Source organism: Anopheles coustani, chromosome 2 (genome assembly GCF_943734705.1).
Source record: "Anopheles coustani chromosome 2, idAnoCousDA_361_x.2, whole genome shotgun sequence".
NCBI classification, from domain to species: domain Eukaryota; kingdom Metazoa; phylum Arthropoda; class Insecta; order Diptera; family Culicidae; genus Anopheles; species Anopheles coustani.
Genome location: NC_071289.1, coordinates 87,219,162 through 87,240,534, shown reverse-complemented (window position 1 = coordinate 87,240,534; position 21,373 = coordinate 87,219,162). Strand labels below are relative to the sequence as shown.

The following is a 21,373-nucleotide window of genomic DNA, read 5'->3' as shown; positions in this document are numbered from 1 at the left end:
AACAAATTTGTACCCATTGACTCCATTTCAGCAAACTATCGACATGTTTTGGCACATAGAATTGCTAAAAGTTCCTTTTTCTGTCAAAAGTGCATCGAAAAAACACGTTTGACAGCCGATCATGCCAAAAAATGAGGGATGGTACGTTATAGTGTGTTCGTGGGGTAACCCTCTAACGATCTGTCATCACTAATCGCCCGACGCGTTTGTCAAACAGTCGCAGACGCATTTTCGTGCTTTTCGCTGTGAGGTATAAAAAGGTTCCTTTTTCGGTTTTTTAGTTTCTAATTTCCATCTCGAATTAGCAAAGTATTGTTCATTACGGCTGGATTCCCCGTGCGTGGTGTGTGCGAATGTACGTTTTCAAGAAATTACAGTTCTGGGCGCGGGTAAATAGGAGCACATTATGTAATGGAAAAGATAGACGGCAAAGGATTGGCTGCAGAAAAACCATGTGTCCTTGGCCGCGCCGAACTATCCCGTGTGCAAAGGTGTTGCAAAATGTGCTCTAAATGTGATACCAGCAGTCAATAAAAGCGGAAGTGCATCTTTTTTCCTATACTGTGAATCCCAGGTGGGCGTAAAAGTGTGGTGCAATCAATTGCATTTCACCGGCTGACGAAACACAGTTGGGAGTCGTGGCAGCGCAACGCATTGAAGATAGGAAAAAGCATACCGTCTGTGGTAGGAAAGGAAAGGGTGCCACCTTTCACTGCCTCATGCGGGAGAAGAGGCTGGACTAGAAGAGTGGAAAACCAGATAGTATTGTCCTGTTGTAAGATTGTGCTCGTCTAGCAAATATTTGCTGCATCAACAATGTACAGCAAATGGCCGGATACGGTCCACATACTTGTCATTGGAAAAACACACCCAATGTTTTTGCAACGTGGTTGATTGCAGTTATTATATAAAAAATAATATTACATTATGTTTCAGATAGATTTCCGCGGCGAAGACTCGAAATAATGTACTAAGGGTACCGCTTTACTCTACGGTCTAACAGCAAACTATCGGATTTTCGATCGCCCCGTTCGTCATTTAATGAGGTCAAAAGTCAGGCAATATCTCCGGGCGCCTAGACGAGCCTCCACACGTTAAAAGATGCTTGACTTCTGCTTGGCGGATGAGAGACGGGAAAGGAAAATAACGAAACCAGCTGATAAGTCGAAAATGATGGAAGAGGGGGAGCACCGAGCCCACAGGGCTCAGTTGTTTAATGAATGCCCTTCATCTCCTATCACAACATAACTGGTGCAGACAAGACACCGGACTCTGTTCTGCCTGTCCGGTCGTAACCGGTTCAAGTAGTATAATCGTAATTGTAATGACACCCCCTTTGCAAGTGTCGTTGGCACGAGAGGGTGTTAATTTTGTAAGGATTGTCGATCTTCACGGAAGACCGATAGGGCACTAGTGAAAAAAAGACACATAACAAAAAGACGATAATTGCAATCCGTGGTCGTGTCGTGTGACGAGCTGACTTCAGTGGCAAGTGTCACACGAAGCCCATTATCACCTTCCGTGGCGGACGGAACACTGGTTCATCAGGCGCGGAAAAGCCGACGGGCGAATATGACCGGAGAAATACGCAGTTACAAAGCACCTTATGGAGCAGAATGCGAGATTGTGATGTTATGTTTGATAGTGGTAAGCAGCTCGAGCCACCGTTTTGTTTGTGGCCGCATTTGTTGCGCCATTTGGTTCCGTGGTTTGTGACAGCGCAGGTGATAAGAGGATTGCACGTAACGTCCATCTTCTTCTAAGTGTCTGGTTGTGTACGCCACTTGCAGGCAGCGTTCCTTTATGGCCAACGAGCCCGGACAAGGTACATCATCATCCATGCACTGGAATTGGTAATTGTCCTTCAAGTGGCGGTTCCGCCCGTGACACACTTTCTCACGAGAACCTTTTATTGTACATTGAGCATTTTTTCTCCCCCCAAACGCCTACTTGGAGTCGAATGGTTATGGTGCCCTATAAGCAATGCAAACAAGTACTGACCTATTGGATTTGATTTGTACCGATGGTTCTAGCTGGTTTGGACATGCTACTTTTCATCATAATTCTTTCGCATGTTCCAGCATGATAGGTTTCGTTTTTGGAAATAAAAGAAACCCAAACATCATACGTATTCAAAAGGGTCAACATTGCATGCCGTAGCAGTGAAAATTATCAGCTGAACTGAGACGGCACGTGGTACAAATTGCAACAGTATCACCACCACCCGCATTAGTAGCAAGGCAATCTATTATTAGTATGTTATATAGTAGGGTTTAGTGGGGCATTACGCATCCAATTTAAGAAATTGCGGGGTTTTTGTGTGATATTATATGAAGGTAATGTTCCCAGGGTATTTGTATAGTAGTGTTATGGATCACTTTCAGTAAAATAACGTTTTAACAGCTATAGTTGATAGTAAAAAGTTGGCTGTAAGATTGTCCAAAGGAGAACAAAAAAACTTACTCGAAGATTTCAATTCAATCGTGCATGTTGGACGTTTTGTTCAACGTAGAGCTATAACATCTATTGGCGATTTCGCATATAACATCTGAAAAATCACACTACCTCATAGTGGGTATTACCCTTAGGTTCCCTATCTCAATATTCACTTAGTTACGATCCCTTTTCGCGATCATACGCCCTTGGCATACGGTTGTCATGTTTCGCAATTCCTACGGGAATTTACATTTTGGAACACGCCGCCGTCTACAATGGAGAGAATCGACTAGAAAAGTCAATGTAACGGAAACGGTTTTCCAAAACGAAGACTCATTTTATTGTTTTATGAGGTTTAGTATTTTTTTCTAACGGCCCGGCCATCGATTGCATGGCGTCACGGTGGAGGTGTGTTCAGACTGCGGTTTCCACCCCTTAGGTTCGGTGGCCTCCCGGCTCTCTATCTAGCTGGCCGGGCGCGGGAAGCAATCCCCCTCATCCGACACGCGCTTTCCTGCATTCGATGTGTTGGTTTGATCGTGACTCTTGGCCGGTTTGCCCGGCTATCTGTCTGTCCGTCTCGTGGTCAAGCGACCGCGATTCAACAGTCGCTCGCGAGCAGTCGTTGCGCGAACATTCTGAAAGTTCGCGACCAGTAGAAAATCAGCCTCGTGTCGGTATTGCTGGCAGGCGAGGTACGTTCGGTTTTGTGTAAGCACTTTTGCCGTTAAATTTGGGTTAGTGCGGTAACAAGTGTCTATCAGGTGAACATTTTCTACTTGGAAACATCCCTGATACAATATCATGTTCCAGAAGCTGCTGCATAGTTTTACGAATTTCTTCAATAGAGAATTTCGTCCGCAACATTACGGGAACGAACTCCCCAACGAATGAATCCATGCTGCGTTCGAATGTTTTGTTATGAAAGTGGTCCAGGTTGAATGAACACACGTGGCAAGAGATCTATTTGGTCGTTTACGGCTAGATTTTCACGTGTTACATAACGGTGATTTTTGCTTACGCCATATGGCCAGACGTGGTTCGTCGCTCCGGTGGTAACGGAGATCTAGTCGCGATCAGTGCCTCTATAATTGTGCCATTTTCATCGAAAGTAATAGAATGATCATTTTGCTGCGATCGTGAAGTAACGGCTATGAACATATTTTTTCCCCCTTTTCAAGGGCTGATTAACGGTCAAACCAGTGTGATCTTGACCTCTTAGGTAATGAGCAAAATTTTCACCGGTGAAGATGTAACGAAAGCGAAAACTCTCGTGATGAGTTTCCACGAAGGGAGGAAGATCACGAACATCCGTTCCGAGTGTTCGGCATTTTCTCTCTCTCTGGTCCATTTGGTGTTGTTTTTGTTGGTTGGTCGTTTAAATAATCAAAAATAGAATTGGTAAATGAGCCAGGGAGGTGTACAATGGTCGGTGGTTTTTTGTGTGTGGTTGAGAGGAAAATTTCAATCATTTCTAAGTCCATCTGGCTCCCTGCACGGACGATTTACAGTGTATTCAGTGTGGCGCAGGGATATGCAAGACTGTTGTTATTGTTTTGGTGTGAGTGATCGTGTTGTTTATTATTATTTTTTATTTTTTTGCACAAAGTTATGCAAAACCTCCTGTTCCATCCCGTTCGAAGATTCCCCCCATTCCGTGGGGAAGGGTGGAGTTAGATGGGAAAAGGCCTAAAGCTAGTCGATGTGCGTCAGCTTCGTCATTCATTTTATCTCTGACGTGTGTTTACCATCACCTGCACCTTGTTGCCACAGATGTCTTCCGTTCTTAAAATCCTGTTGTCGAGCGATGGAGAAAAGCATCAACCATCTGATTAAAGATAAACTTTGCAAACCCTCCCCTTTTAACGACTGTTTATTATCACTGCTTTGAAGGTATCAGCGATGATAAGATGGATGAAAAACCTGAAACCCACCGACATCGGTGCGTTATCAAACACAGGGTGTGCTTATTTTCGATTTATTTTGGCAAACCTTTAAATATCAACGATGGTTGAAGGTATAAGATCCTAGTAGGCAGTTTCTACTGCCCATTAGGATTGTCTTAACAACCCAGCCTACTTGTTGCCAACCGCTTGTTGTCCGATCGAGAGAATGATCTGTTTCATTTTCTACGCCTTGGCTATTTGCCAAACTTTAAAAGATCGGGCTAGCATCGTCACCACCCCAAACAACGAAGGTCGGTCCTCTCACGTGCAAATGGTGAAGAATTCATGTTCGGGCCTGGTTTGCCGCAAGTAAAAAAAAAACCCCTTCATGTTTAGTGTTCGCCAAAAGTTTATGAGGACAAGGCCAAACGCGAACCAAAACCTGATTTGGACGCAAATCGAAATGGGAGAGGAAATTAGTTGGTTGCGGTGGTAAACGGAAGGAAGAAAGATCGATTCATTGCCAAATACCTGGTCGACCAAAACCAATTTTTTTTTGCATTGGTGTTTGCTTCACAAAAACCGGTTAGATGAAAGACCGGCTCCTCGAAAAATTCGCCAATGAGTCAATGAACAGAATAACGATACGATTCCGCGTGGAAATTACGTGCTGCTGGGTTTATTGCTGTGTTTTTCCACCTCCTTTTGAGCTACCCGTTTAGGAAGACAACAAGCAAAAAACCTGATCAAAGAAGACTAAAATCCAACCCGAACCGGTTTACATGTCTTGCTGATGTGCTTTCTTCAAAACTTTTCGCGTAGTTGGCAGAAAACGAACCAAAAACATGATAACGCGCCAGCAGCCATCCCCTATCATTTATGCTGATCCCACATTCAAAGTGAGTGGCTCAAACACAAGCACGCTGGCGAGAAGTGGTGAATCACGTGCTTCGCTGATTAGCGAATGCGCGCCTCCGCAATGCGCGCGCGCGCAGATCCGGTGACGCATTTGCGAACACCACATTAACACTCACACACAGGTACAGCAATGAGACGTTCCAACAACGGGTGCGTCATCTGACCGGCGCCGTGGCCAGGTATGATGTCATGGCCCCTTAAACAACGAGAGCGATAAACTTGATAGTGACGCGACGGTTGGGATTTTTCTATCCTCAAGATTTTCATTCTTAACTATCATCGATCTGTAAAATAATGTTTTGGGAAATTCCTCGAATAATCGGTTATTTTGTTTTTCGCTGATCAAAAAACCATTATCTAAGATAGACAAGATAAATTATCCGCGCTCTAATCTACAATCAAGCTCTTTCAAATAAGACGCAATAACGACCACTACCGGATGTCCCCGGATGCGTCCTCAAGGAAAGATTGTTCAGCGCGAAAAGATGATAATTATCTGCATGTGGCAAGGCTGGTCACATTCTCTTGGAACTCAGAAAACGTTTAGAGTATAACTTGGGATCGTGACATTTTCATTTAGGTTCGCACGTGATGTTTATTCATCATAAACTCGATTTTACATATTCGTTAGCCAACCACACAGTTTATGTCCACGGAAAATTAGTCCTATATGTTCGGAATTGTCTTTGGAAAATCGTGTGCAGTGTGCCTATACCAAAGTTATATTATAGTTTTGAACGATAAAACCATCTATCATTCTTTTAATTGTAGAACAATGCAAGCAAGCTTTTAGACCGGTTGAAGTTGTCTAGGAAAATTGATGAACATCCGGCACACGTTTGCCCAACAACTGCTTTATGGCGTGTCGAAATCGTCAGACATAATTCATCAGAAATGAAAAATCGATAACAGTATCAGGATGTCGGCAGGCAAACGAAACCGCGTGATGCAATGTCAAGGTCGAGCGCGATAGTCTAACGGACCCGCCGCGCAGGTCGATGTTCTGACGAACCCCTGTCCTCTACGGGTTAGGCAAATTTTACTGCGACACACGCGATAAAACACCATCCTCGATACGGCGAATTGGGGTGAGGTGTGTACATACAGGGAAAACGGGAGCCAGTTGCTGACCAGCGTCCCGGTTCCACCGTCACGTTTTCTGCCAACGACGATGGATAGATGGGATTTTATTTATAGCTATGCTTCTTCGCGAATGTGTTCAAGTGTCGTGATTGCACCGCCACATAACGGACCGACGGGAAAAAATATTCGAGGGAGTGTCCTTGCCCGAGACTACTGCATAATTTTCGTACCATACGCGGTGCTGTTTAAATTCTAGCACCAAAATTCGTTAAACGAGCACATCTGGCGTGTGATCGAAACGATGCAACAAATTGTTTCGTGCGTTAATCAACGACTTTACCAAGGTTGTTTGTTAACGAAGGAACACTCCTTCGAATCGGCAAGACCACAAAGTCTTGATTTATTCAAACTTTTAATTATGTACTTCATTGACAACAACTGTTTACAAATTCCATCGGAATGGTTTTAAAGCTATAAAAAGTTAAGATTCCAATCATGTATCCACTATCTTATCAAGCATGCAGTTTAATTGTTTAAGCACGCAACGAAAAAAAGTTAGATTTCTCCGAATGTCTCCGCTGCAATGGATCAAAATACGAGTTTGTTGGTTTATTGATGCTCGTAAAATCTGCCTCCCTCTTTAAGTTACTCGTAAACCTAGCTACATTAGCCTGCCCGTATGAACGGTTTCTCACGTTTGGGTCGTATTGTGACGAACACATTTGTTTTTAAATTTTGTTTCGTTTCTGAACCTTTTTTTGTTATTAATTAATTGTACGCTGATTTAATAAAAAGCCTTTTAAACGTTTATACTGCAAAAACGTTTGTTTGGAAAGTACGGTTGAAATCATTCTTTACAAATTGCGTTAACCGAAACAAATTCAGTTTCAAACACAAACCGATAGTCAGCGTTGCTGGGGAAAGTTAAAACGTGCATGATAAGAGTATATTAGCGTAAAAAGGGGGTTGTTGTAGTTGAGTTTCGAGAAATTTCTAGTCAAAATATGACTTAACAAAAACACATGAAAATACCTTAAAGAACAAAAAAATTATCGAGAATAGCATGCAAAATATGATTTTTCATCTTTTCGCTACGCTTTATAACATGTTTTCTACTAGCGTCTCTCATAAACGATCACTAACCACTAACCGTTGCCGATGCCGTCTTGGCTGAGTTCAACACGATCCTTGAATATAAATAGCCGCAATGAGTTTTGTTCCCCACGAGCAAACTAACTCGTAACGCAGAGCAACAATCGTCCATTTTGTGAACTGTTATGTAAAACGAGTATGCAGAAATAGGACCAAATTTTTAAACACAAAAATATTGAACAAATGAGTAGAGATCGCTTCCAATGCCTTTGTGTTGCTACATTGATGTCTTCGAAATGGGATCAATGGGATTCAAAGTTCAAGCGATGCGTATTGGATCAATGACGGGTTTTGTCAACAGTTTACCGTTCAAATGGTTCGTATTTAGTAATCAACCCACCATCAGTTAGGAGAATTAACATGCGCAGTGCTAGCATCAGTAGTGGCACAATATTTCGTCAGTTTCGGTAAAGCTAGGGAGAAAAGAGATGTTGATAAGAGTACGATGATGACGGTGGGAAGAAATTGTTACATTTGATAAGGAAGTAAACGTCACCGCAAGGAACTGTATCACAACTCTCACCACCACGTACGCGGGATAAGCAGTCCGACGATTCACAGTAGGCTGTACTTAAAAACGCAATCCAAAAGCTGTTGTCTAATCTTTAACGCCTGCGCTCCCGTTGTCTAAAATCGTTTGTCTCGTTCCTTTCGCACGGTAGAATCTGATCCAAAAACTCGTCGTCCACCGACGTCAGCCTATATTCTGCGCAACGGGTCCCTCCGAATCCGTCGTTTGAACCTTTTTGGACCATCTCATACGCAGTCTAAGTAACAAGGACACCAACAACAAGCACCAAAATGCATCGCGCAAGAACAGCTCTCCACTTAGTGAACCCGAAGGGTCAGCAGAACTTTGGTTCCTTTTTGCTGAAGAAGCCAGCTTCGAAGGTATGATGCCTGGGATTGATTTTAGGTGTGCGGAAGTAATCTAAAGCGTTTTCTTTCCCATTTTCCCGCTCCAGCTGACCACGGAACTGATGGCTGCCTCTTCGGTGAAGCTGTACAACTCTACCGCAGCCGAGCCATTCCTTAATGGCTCTTCGTCGAACTACATTGACGATATGTACAATTCCTGGCTGCGGGATCCAGCTTCCGTGCATGCGGTAAGAAATCGTCCAACCTTTCAATTTGTTCTCATCTTGTTGTTTATTGACACTCCTGTGTGCGCTTCCATTTTAGTCCTGGGATGCGTACTTCCGAAACAACTCGTACGCAGCGCCTCCGAGCCTTGCCCCCGTGCCGAAGAATCATGTTCCCGCAGCACAGTACCTGGGCAGCTCGCTGCCGGCCGTGGCTGGCGCTGGCGCCGCCGTCGGTGGCCGTATCGACGACAAGCTAATCGATGATCATCTTGCCGTGCAAGCTATCATTCGTAGCTACCAGGTAACGTTCTTCTTACGGTGTGTCCCGCCGTAGCCCGAATCATTCGCTCACCGTCCTTTCCTGTCTCTCAACTATTCGTAATCGCGGCCCCTCTCGTCCTTTAGCCACTCAGTCTTTTATCGATCGTCCGCCGTATTAAATTTGTCCCCTCGTTTGTCCTTTTTGATCTTGTCCGCGGCGCCTTAAACGTTTGATTATGTACAACGATTCGTTGTGCTAGAGTTTAAATGTCCTATTCCTTATCCGTTGAGTTACCAGTAGCCCAATGCTCCCAAACCCGTGTGTTCGTCCTTCCTCCCTTTATTGGAGAAGAAATGTAACAGTTAACGACCGCTCTTGTTTTAAAATTAGTTTCCTGGTTTTAGCTTACTTTTTTCTGTGGCTTTTCTGAAGCGTAATCACTAATTGTTTGATATACTTTACATTTAGTATTTTGGTTTTTTTAAAAGCAGCAGTTTCCAACATAAATTGTTATTCTGTAATTTTTACTAGTTAACTTAGATCAGCGGTCGCATTTATATCTATTTGGTTTTTGTATTTTTGTTCATTCGATTCCCTACAATCGATCTTAAATGGTCCATAGCTCTGCATGATTGTGGTAAATGTTTTAATTATATTCTCCCACGATAAACACGGGCTTCTATATGGTTAGTCCTCTGTTAGCTATTTCGACGCGGTGTCCAATATTAAAATGGATTGTCCTTCAACGAGAATGTTCGTAGGTTATTGCGAGCTTGTTCTTTGGAACATAACAGATGTATTGCAAGTTGGCAAAGGGCAACAACAGTATCCTTAATCATTATGATATCTATTCCATCGTCGAGTCAAAATCCTTCCATCAGCCGTCCCTGCCTGTAGATTGGTTATAACAGTTTGCATCAAGTACTGGAAAACTTTCGCCTTTTGCTATCACTCAACAATTAATCGGAAAAAAACGAAAGGAAAACACTAAAATATCATCTATTTATATTTTTAATTCACTGATTCACAATCGATGGAACGTTAAAAATACCAACATAAACAATCATTAAACATTCATCCTGCAGTCCCGTGGGCACCTGGTGTCGGATATCGATCCGCTGGGCATTCTTAATGCCGAAATCCACCCGGAACGAGCGAATCTTCGAGCGAACGAAAAAGTTACCCGCACTTACATGAACTTTGGTAAATTGATACGCCTTACTACTACCTTTTTTTTCTACTCTGCTAATACTTACTATAGTATCTCTAACTTAACTTCGACCCTAATACTCTCAGGGCGCATATATAGTGGATAAGTTAGAATCAGCTCCCTGGATAGCTTTAATTTTATTATCTCGCCTGTGAATGAGATTCGGATGACTCAAAGAGGGCTTTAACTCTAAATTGGGCTTCGGTGAAGCCAACGTGGGAGTAATTCTCTGGTTATTAGGAATCTAATTTAAAAACAAAACAATGGCATTCTTTACGTAAGCTTAGGGGTATATAAACAAACTGTATATTCTTTTATTAGAGAACTTCGCTGTTCCGATTGACCAATCGACGGCCAACTAACATGGTGTGTGGTGTGATATGTTAAAGAGTATACTCACGATAGTAGGGACAACTTTTTTTGCATGCAAATATTGGCTTAATTTAATTGGAAATCTTATGGAGAGCATTTAACATAAAGCTGATGGAAAATAGATTCTGGCGTGCATAAAAGTTGGTCTGAAAAAGATCCCTCTCTTGTGTGGTACGTTTATGGTACGTCGTGTATGCAAAACCCGCTATAAATTACCCATGTTTTTTGTGCCGAGTGTGTTGTCCTCTTGTCCTGTGTTCTTGTGTAGATACTGTCCTGTGTGTACCCAACCAAACCTGCTTATGGCCGCTTTGCGTTTGTGTTGTGTCCCTCTCCCTGTGCGTTGTAAAACATTCTCTTTCCATTCGTCCGCCCATCTCCAACACCACCAAAATGAAGTTGCTGTTTTAAGTTTCAATCCATTGTCCACCATCCGACCACAAAACTAATGTTCCGTAATTTTAAACCGAAACTGATGTTCTGCCTTTCTTTCTCTCATCCATCCTTTTTTTTCTCTTCTCCGATTTTGGTGACGTTTTGTGGCACTAATTATTGAACTCGATCAATACAATGCAATCCGCCACGCCCGCAAACCTCGAAAATGTGCCCGTTAACTATCAACGCAAATGCCACACAAATTAACACTCGTTTTTAATTTAAAAAAATCTTTCTGCAACCACCTTATTAAACATGTTAATGTAAACTAAATTGTGTTCATCTGTGGCTGCTTTGATTGTGCATTGATTGGCACGGCACACTACATTCGCACACGAAATTTAAATCTCGGGCACTACGTCACGTATCCTTGCGATACCACCGAATGAATTCACGTGTGTGTGTGTGCGTGTTTGTGGGTATGGGTGTGGGGGTGTGTACGTGTGTGGGAAATGTGTTTCCGTGTTTGTAATTACAAATGTACAGATCAGAGGGCATAATGTGGCCCGCCTTGACCCGCTCGGCATCAATAGTGCAGACCTGGACGATAAAACTCCACCGGAGTTGCTGTACTCGTCCTACCGTTTCGGTGAGTATCGGGTCGGACGCGGGAAAGCGTTACTTAGTGTCGTAGTACAGTAAGCGAACTGATGCCACCACCACCACCACCCAACCAACCACCAACTTCCTACTACCTCCACCAACAACATCTCCCATCGATCGCGGGCCATCTTGCATTTCCTCCATGGTTTTCCTCTTCTGTTCTTGAAACTTCTGTAATTATCATTTTGGAACGTTCTTGCGACATGTTTGGTACTTGTAGAAGAATTCCTTCATGGTACGGACACCTCCTTTCGGAAATTAAGAATCGTTTGATTCGATTCCCATCGTAGCTCATGTTCATTGAAGCATGTTCGATGAATCGGTTCCTTCCCCTTCTTTGCAAAAGGAAACGCTTTCATTCTGCACGTCCTTAAATTCGCTCCAACCAACCAAACCAGTCCCTACCAACCGATATTTGCTTGATATACACAACTCCAACAAGTTTTTGCCGGCCAGATGTCTCAATTATGTTTTTTCTCTGATTTTTCTCTTTTCTTTCGATTCGTTGTACTCATTTCCATTCGTGTCCACATTTTTTCTCACATCTCTCCATCTCTTGAGAGTCTGTTTTTATTTTGCACACTCCATTTTTCCAACCAAACCAAAAAAAAAACAGTGCACCAATGGATTTTGGAGTGTATAAGCGATGAAGATCGTGTACTGCTGACGAAGATGAGTAAGAGAAAGCGATCATGGCGAACGGGGAAACGGGGAAACGGGGGAAAGTCCTTCTCGTCCCCGTTTTTTGATATTTTCTATCACGCTACAGCGCTTTTTCGTCGTTGTATAGAAACTATCCATTTCTTTACGTTCGTTTTTGTCAATCCTTTCAGTTACATGTTTGAGTTCTTTCTTTTTTCGTTGTCTATTTATGTATGCTTTCTTTCTCTTTCCTCCCATTTCTTTCTTACAATTTTCCCTATATCTACGAAGGTGCCAAACACATTGGTACTGGCTTTCCATCTGTATATTATTGCTATGTGCTTTCTTCGCTCCTAAACAATACACACTAACAACAAACAGCTACAGACGCCAACAAAGGACGTTGCCGAGCGTACTACTAGTGATTCGTTTTGTTTGGCGCCTTGCATTTTCTTGTATTACACTTCCTTCCATAATCCGATTCTTGCATTGCTTGGGAATGTAAAATAAGATTGCCACCTTTAATCCCTCGGAAATGATTGGTCATTAGCCAGAAGGCGTGGTGCACAAAATCTCTACACTATTACTTTAGCATAGTGATACCGTAGTGCATCGGAACATAGATCTGTATAATTTCTATAAATGCTATCCGAATTTCAATCCTATATTTTTACATTAATGCTTACATTTAAGACATTCCTTCTTGAGCCGTAGGTACAACTAATGATATGCATTTCAAGTAATGTTTCCCCATACGGCAACAAGTTGCTTCATATACTGTTCTGGTCTTTTTTTTTTCTAAACCTCTGTGCGAGCAAAACTTTATTTGCATCAATCATTGTAGATGAGTAGGAGACAAATTATGTTAGGAATGCTAAACTTTGCCAAACAATGCAACAAAATGAATTATAAATCGCTCTTTAAATTCTAAGGGAGGGATTGTTTTAATTAGACGTTGCGTTGTTTGGCATTTTAATGGTGCGTGGTATTATTAGGTGTTCCCGCAGAGAAAACTATTGCTCTCGTCATTCACTAATTTTTCGTTTGTCCCTTTATTGACTGCCCAAACCAACAACTACAACAACAACAGAGGAAGCCGACATGGAGCGCGTCTTCAAGCTGCCGAGCACGACGTTCATCGGTGGCAAGGAAAAGTTCCTGCCCCTGCGCGAAATCCTTGGCCGGTTGGAGAAGGCCTACTGCAGCAAAATCGGCGTCGAGTTCATGTTCATCAACTCGCTCGAGCAGTGCAACTGGATCCGTGAGCGTTTCGAGACGCCGAACATCATGAGCTACACGAACGAGGAGAAGCGACTCATCCTGGCCCGTCTGACCCGTGCCACCGGTTTCGAGGCGTTCCTGGCGAAGAAGTTCTCCTCCGAGAAGCGCTTCGGTCTGGAGGGTTGCGAAATCATGATTCCCGCCATGAAGGAGGTGATCGACGTGTCGACGCGGCTCGGAGTGGAATCGATCATCATGGGCATGCCGCATCGTGGTCGATTGAACGTCCTGGCCAACGTGTGCCGTAAGCCGCTGCATCAGATCTTTACCCAGTTTGCCGGATTGGAGGCTGCCGATGACGTAAGTACCGCGCACCACCGCAAACGTAATGCTTGAGGGTTCTAATCAGGTGGTTTTGAATCCGTTTCCGTCAGGGCTCCGGTGATGTAAAGTACCATCTGGGAACGTACATCGAGCGTCTGAACCGTGTGACGAACAAAAACATCCGCCTGGCCGTCGTGGCCAATCCGTCCCATCTGGAGGCGGTCGATCCGGTGGTCCAGGGTAAGACTCGCGCTGAGCAGTTCTACCGCGGTGACGGTGAGGGCAAGAAGGTGATGTCGATCCTGTTGCACGGTGATGCTGCCTTCTGCGGCCAGGGTGTGGTGTTCGAGACGATGCACTTGTCCGATCTGCCGGACTACACGACCCACGGTACGGTGCATATTGTGGTAAACAACCAGATCGGCTTCACTACCGATCCGCGTCATTCGCGCTCCTCGCCCTACTGCACGGATGTGGCACGCGTCGTCAACGCACCCATCTTCCACGTGAACGGCGACGATCCGGAGGCCGTGATGCACGTGTGCAAGGTTGCCGCCGAGTGGCGTGCGACCTTCCACAAGGACGTTATCATCGACATTGTGAGCTACCGGCGCAATGGACACAACGAAATTGACGAGCCCATGTTCACGCAGCCGCTGATGTACAAGAAGATCCGCGGCACCAAGCCCGCGCTCGATATCTACGCCAATCAGCTGATCACCGAGGGTGTTGTAACGGCCGAGGAGGTGAAGAGCGTCAAGGACAAGTACGAGAAGATCTGCGAGGAGGCGTTCGAGCAGGCGAAGACGGAAACGCACATCAAGTACAAGGACTGGATCGATTCGCCGTGGTCCGGATTCTTCGAGGGCAAGGACCCACTGAAGGTCGCCCCGACCGGTGTGATCGAGGAGACTCTCGTGCACATTGGTAATCGGTTCTCGTCGCCACCGCCAAACGCGGCAGAATTTGTCATCCACAAGGGTTTGCTGCGTGTGCTGGCGGCTCGTAAGGAGATGCTGGAAAACAAGACCATCGATTGGGCGCTTGCCGAAGCGATGGCGTTCGGTTCGCTGCTGAAGGAAGGTATTCACGTGCGTCTGTCCGGACAGGATGTCGAGCGTGGTACGTTCTCGCATCGACATCACGTGCTGCACCATCAGACGGTGGACAAGGCGACCTACCGGCCACTGTGCCACCTGTACCCCGACCAGGCTCCGTACACCGTGTGCAACAGCTCGCTGTCGGAGTTCGGTGTGCTCGGCTTCGAGCTCGGCTACTCGATGACCAACCCGAACGCGCTCGTCTGCTGGGAGGCCCAGTTCGGCGACTTCAACAACACCGCGCAGTGCATTATCGATCAGTTCGTGTCGTCCGGCCAGGCCAAATGGGTGCGCCAGAGTGGACTGGTAATGCTGCTGCCGCACGGTATGGAGGGTATGGGCCCGGAGCACTCGTCGGCCCGCGTTGAGCGGTTCCTGCAGATGTGCTCGGACGATCCCGACTACTTCCCGCCAGAGTCGGACGAGTTCGCTATCCGCCAGCTGCACGACATCAACTGGATCGTGGCCAACTGTTCGACCCCGGGTAACTACTTCCATCTGCTCCGTCGCCAGATCGCTCTGCCGTTCCGCAAGCCGTTGATCGTCCTCACGCCCAAGTCGCTGCTGCGTCATCCGGAATGCCGAAGCAACTTCAGTGAGATGACTGATGGTACCGAATTCCAGCGGTAAGTTTTCGTAGCGAAGGCGGATAAAGATTTTGATTTCTTTTACTATAATCTATTGTTTTCCCGTTTCAGTTTGATTCCCGATGCGCTGACCGCGGAAAATCCGAACCAGGTCAAGCGAGTTATCTTCTGCACGGGTCGTGTGTACTACGACCTGCTGAAGGCTCGCCGTGACCGCAAGTTGGATACCAGCATTGCAATCAGCCGCGTCGAACAGGCAAGGCGGCAATTTACAACTAGGTCACGTACCCCGGGACAGCTAGCGTTAATTTTCCAATCTCTTGTCTCCGCCGTAGATCTCACCCTTCCCGTACGATCTGGTGAAGGCCGAATGCGCCAAATACCCGAACGCGGAACTCGTGTGGGCCCAGGAAGAACACAAGAATCAGGGCTGCTGGACGTACGTGCAGCCGCGCTTTGATACCGCGATCAACTCGACGCGTGACTTCAGGTGAGCCGCGGAATGTAACCCCTTCTCCCCGTAGTGTGAACCAAAGAATGGTTCTGTTTTTGTGTTCGTTGTCCATCCATCCATCTCTCTCTCCATCCATCTATCCGATCATCCCTGATGAGCTCCCAATTCCTCTTGTACACAAACACAACTCACACAATTTTCCTACGGTTTGGATACGGACCTTGTTGATCCCTTTCACTATGGGACTCTACTGTAGAATACAACATATGGCAACATTTGGACTTTTAAAGTCATCCTTTCTCTCTGGTGAAGAAACCTCACAAATTTGTGCATATGGAGAAGCAATATTCGGTTTAGTAAAGTGTGGGAAAACATACATAATACACTTACAATTGGCATCCACTGACATTTAAACACGCACATTTCAAGTTTATAATAAACACACAGCACAATACAATCCTATTCCCCCCCAAACATGTACGACATTCCGGTACACAATTCATACAATATTTAAATGTTTTAGGCCCTCCTTACTCTCCATTAAAACGCAACTCAACTTCCCAAAAAATAAGTATAAAAGACATTGCGACATCCTTATGCTGCATCCCTCTAGTTGAAAATGCTGTGCCACTTTTTCCTTTCTCTCTCTCTTTTCTAATAATATACACTCACTATACTTTTTTTCCCACTAGAGAAGCGCACCCCATAAGTCTTCACCTTTACCTTCTTATGCACTTATGCCACCACACTTTACCTTTCTACTTTTGCTGTGCCGTAGTTCACTTTCATCCTTTTTCGCCCTTGAATCCCTTTTCTCTACTTTTTCCCCCCGTCTTTCTCTCTCTCTGTCACTTTGTCTTATCGCCTGTAGTAGTGTTTCGCATTTTGTAGATCGGTACGGTTTCGGTTTAATGCACAAAAACACACACGCCCACACACATTGGTTACAATTGGAATATAGGCGGACACATTTGGCTCATCAACATTTGTTCCGGCGGGTTGCGGAAGTGCACAAATTGTAGTACTAGGGGAATTTCGCAACAAACGAAATCCTTTCTGTTTCGGAAAAGATACACGGCTCAGTGAAAATTTACACCAAAATTAATGAATTCAGTGAAGAAGGTAGCTTGAAGGAAGGAAATTAAATTTTATTCTGCCACCACCCCCCACTCTTCCACCGGAACTGTGTCTCTGCTTCAATGACATTTTCTTTGTATCCTTCATCGTTTGATTCCCTCAGTTACACCTTATCGTTGTGTTGAGAGTATAATTTTAATTTGTTTAATCGTGTTTTTCTGTTGTTTGATTTTAATAACTGAGTGGACTACACATCGAGTGCATAAGTTGTTTATCCTCCTTTTTACCATCCTAGCTATGATTCCCCCCATAGTTAGTGGCCCGTTTCTGTTGGTTTTAGGTTGGTTTTTGTATGTTGTTTTACCTAGTTTGAATTGACACATAATGAGTTGGATTATGTTTTACTTTTCGGTACCTTTTGTGTTCGTCCTTAAATATTTAAATCTCGATATAGCATTTATGTGTTTTACCAGGAAATTGCAATATCGTTTGTTTCAGCAAAAGTAGGACCGTCGTCGTAGTCGGTAGGAGAAGATGATTATTTCTTTTTTGCTTTCAAGCTAAACTAGATCCACCGTAAAGTTCACCTTTTTAAGCATAACCTCCACTACTACTACTTTCCTTACCATTTCCATTCACGAACAACAACAAAAAAAACTCACGTTCCGGAAGTAATTCGCTTTAACGAAATGAAACGTTCCACAACAACAACCAATCGACCAACACGAGGCCCTCCCTCTCGTTCTCCATTTTGCAGCGTCGAGGGCGCAGACGGAACAAATGAAGGTTACAAAGATGTGTTTGAAGCATACAAACCCAAAAACCGGCCAACTGCCGCCGCCAGCATCGACGCCGTCGTTGGCAGCGATAACCGACAGCAGTCCGATGCGGCTTCAGGGCATTCCGATGGCAAACCCAATCCCGTTTCCGCCGCTTCCACGACCACTACCTCCCCGTCCACCGGGGCCAAGGTGCCCGGGGACGGTGGGTCGTGGTTTAGTCGTATCTTTGGGTTCAGCAGTAGTAGCAGCAGCAGCAGCAACAGCAGCAAACTTTCTTCCGCCAATGCTAGTACCGCAAACGCTGCTACACCCACACCCACAATGCAAAGTCACCTTCCCCCTTCATCTTCATCTCCGTCATCCACGCCCACCACCACCACCTCCACCACCACCCTCACTAACGTTAGTAGTAGCGAAAGTGCCAATATTCATAACAACAACCCTCATGCCCGTATTGACAGCGTGCAAGAAGAAAAGCTTGTGCAGCAGAAAACCGGCCAAGGATTCAATATCCCGCAGGGTACCTTTAACTCTCCGACGAGCGGTTCCGCGGCCAGCAAGGGTCGCAAAGTGCGAATCTCATCGCGACCACTTAGGTGAGGGGCCGATTGAAAACAAAACAATACACAAATTGCAACTCTCTCTCTCGTATTTATGCTCGTACTACTGCCCAACAACTTCATAGTAATTATGTATATTGGATGCAAAAGCAGAAGTCGCAGCCAGCAGCTACGTTCATTTCTTCGTGCTTGCTATTTGCAGTTTGCCACATTGTTATTCGTTGATGGTGCGCAGCAACACCATTAGGCTAACCATTTAAAGTATTTGTAATTTCATCCCTTGTTCATTCGATGCCACCATTTGATATCGTTGCTTTAATGCGAGCTCCACATAATATCTCTCACTCGATATAAGAAAGACGCATTTGAATATGTTTTTTTTGTATTATCATTACTTTTCGTAATTGTTACTTTTTTCTCGCTTCTACACTACAAACAGCAAGTGTAATGAAGTTCAAAATAGTTTTGCATTAAATTTGTATACTTTTTTCTTTACTTTACGATATCAAATGGCCAGATAAGGGATGTTTGTTTTTGCTTCTTGTATTTGCTCTTGCAATGCTGAATGCTGCGCACTGTTGTCGCCTTTTTTATGTTTTGCCGTACTCAATTAGATACGTTTTTCCTTTTTTTTTCTTTATTTTGGTAAAAATTTTCGTCATTCTGATTGAGATACTCATTGTTTTGTGCAATTCGATAAAAAAAGTGCATTTTTTTATTATTTGAAATTGGCTCCTTATTATTTCCTCATGTCAACTATTCTATGTTTATTTATATTTTAATCAAGTTCTTTTTCGTTCTTTATATTTTCGCATATTTATTTTTATTTAAACTTTATTAGTTTCTTTTTTGTATGGGTAATGCATAGGTTTGCTACTTGTTTCTTGTTTCATGACGTACAATTTGTTAGCTGTTGACTTTTCTAATCTTAAGTTGGTTTTACTTGGGTTCGGTTTAATATTAACTCACAGTTTGTGCATGCTTTTCATAAATTGTTCCATTACCTAGGCTTCCAGACCCATTAATCAATGTCGGATGCTCTCCTGTTTGAGCATGCTTCTCCGTTTTTTGCTTGCCTTTCTGCTAGATGTGTATTTAAGTAGAAAACCAAATTATCTCTACTCATTATGTTGTTGTATTGCCGTCAATGTACACTTCAACTTTACTCACTGTTAAGTTTTCCGTACAAACGTTTATGTAAAAAACAAGTCTTCCATCTTCCTCTCATAAACAGTTGTCCAAATTGAAATAATCCCTCACCAACCACCCCACTCTCCCTTCGTCATTTTTTGTGTTTTGTATGAACAATTAACAACCTATCGACGATTGAACAACGTGTTGTTGCTAATTTTTACCACTAGAGATGAATCGACATAATTTGTCGCGAGCAGCTTGTGTCTTAGCAATATGAAATATTTATTTTTATTTACCTTTCTTTCTCATCGACACGATTTTGACGACCCTACCCTCCAAACACAGCTACGTTGGACGTCCTTGCGGTGCCTCTACCGCCACCGGTTCCAAGGCTCAGCACCTGAAGGAACTGAAAAATCTCCTGGATGACGCCATGGCCTTGTAAATTGGTAACCGCATAGGTGCCACATGATACGACGACATTGGACGCTGCTAATGTCGTGGAAATCATTTTTTTTTTCTGTGGATATTACTACATAGCATACGCGGACGGCACCAAAACATGAAATCGACAATGGGACACGAGTTTGTGACGAGTTTTCCTACCAATCACGCGATGGAAATCAACATGATAACGACAGCGCGGCGCTAAACACACCATGTACACACACACACACAGGGACCTACGACTCGATTGGTTTTGTCGACCGGCTGGACAATTCTAAGATATTAGAAAGCAAGATCACATACAAACACAACATGCCCAAAAAAATCGGAGAAAGTAGGGCAAGCAAGAATTCGCTTGGTTATTTATGAAGTTTGTGCTAGTTTTAGTAGGTCTATTTAAATACAATAGATGAAGTGAGTGCAGGCAAGCCTAACAATAATAGTTACGGCGGTTAGCATCAAAAACGTAAAAGTAACAGTAAAGCAAAGAAACACAAAATGCTTCAAACAGCAGCACCAACATCACCGTGCGGGTATGATATCTACATCGTGCGTTGGAATTTGTTATGATTCTCGTTCACTTATCCGTTGCCGATTAAAAAAGCACTCATCATTAGCAGAGTGTCCGTGTCTCCTTTGCAAAAAGGGCACTAGGATCAACGTGGATAACGTGGCACACACAAGTACACACCCCCCGTGCGGGGGTGTGGGGATTTATGTATACTTTTATTTTAGTTAATTAAAATACAACAAAAAAAAAGGAAGCCAGACTCATGCAAACCAACCCAACTGGTGCGATCGTCATACACGCAAGGCTGAATGTTCTGAAATATTTATTTATGTATGTTTTTCGCTATAGTAAGAATTCATATTTTACTCCTTTAAAGCAGTAAAATTCCGCACCCGGGTGTGAGCCGCGTGGCAACGTAGTAGAGAAGGAGAAAAGTGTGGACCGTATTCTTTGTCGCGAGTGATCGTTAGCTGGAGGGTTCAACGGAAAAAAAGAATCTGTCGCCCAATAAACAGCACAGATGACATAAAATCTTATTTGTTTTTTTGTTTTATTTTTTCTCAACAGTTCTTTCATTTATTATTTTTATTTATTTATTTGTAATTAAACTGTTTTGCTTTTTTTTGTTAGATAACGGCTGTTTGCTCCACTTTAGGTCCTCTTCATGATTAGGAATATAACATGACACATATAGCTACGCATGCTTCGCAGTTGGAAAGAAAGCAGGCAATTCCTTTAAAAATATGGCCATTGGTCAGATATTTGTGGTAAAATCAATAGGCTCGGGCAATAGGAATGGCATTTGAAACAAACAAGCCTGTCGGCCACTTTTATCATGATTGAAACCGATGGGTGCTTTCATTTTATAGATGAAAAAAAGAACATTGAATCGTGTTTAAAAATAATAACCTCAAATTTGGCGACAGTTCCGACAAGATTACTTACACCCGCTCTTTCATGCCATAACAAATTTGAATACGTTGAAACATAGAGGTTCGTTTCGAACGCGAACAAATCACTAAATGATAGAAAACTACGTATGTACATGAATTGAAATTGTTAAACCACTATTAAATTTCGAGCGACAGACTT

At 43.7% G+C, this 21,373-nt stretch overlaps 1 protein-coding gene across 3 annotated transcripts; it reads left to right on the top strand.

Moving 5' to 3' along the window:
- The first annotated feature begins 203 nt into the window (after window positions 1-203).
- LOC131267596 (2-oxoglutarate dehydrogenase complex component E1-like) lies at window positions 204-20,560 on the top strand. 3 transcript variants are annotated; one of them, XM_058270513.1, is made up of 11 exons: window positions 204-250; window positions 8,138-8,366; window positions 8,441-8,581; window positions 8,658-8,861; window positions 11,326-11,428; window positions 13,175-13,665; window positions 13,740-15,355; window positions 15,428-15,572; window positions 15,652-15,806; window positions 18,091-18,225; window positions 19,669-20,560. In XM_058270513.1, exons 2-11 carry the CDS (start codon window positions 8,277-8,279, stop codon window positions 19,766-19,768), a joined length of 3,180 nt encoding a protein of 1,059 aa, XP_058126496.1. In that variant the 5' UTR covers window positions 204-250; window positions 8,138-8,276; the 3' UTR covers window positions 19,769-20,560. The 3 variants fall into 3 exon arrangements, with proteins under 3 accessions (XP_058126496.1, XP_058126498.1, XP_058126497.1); XM_058270515.1 differs by lacking the exon at window positions 18,091-18,225; XM_058270514.1 differs by lacking the exons at window positions 11,326-11,428; window positions 18,091-18,225 and adding an exon at window positions 9,908-10,025.
- Window positions 20,561-21,373: the final 813 nt, after the last annotated feature.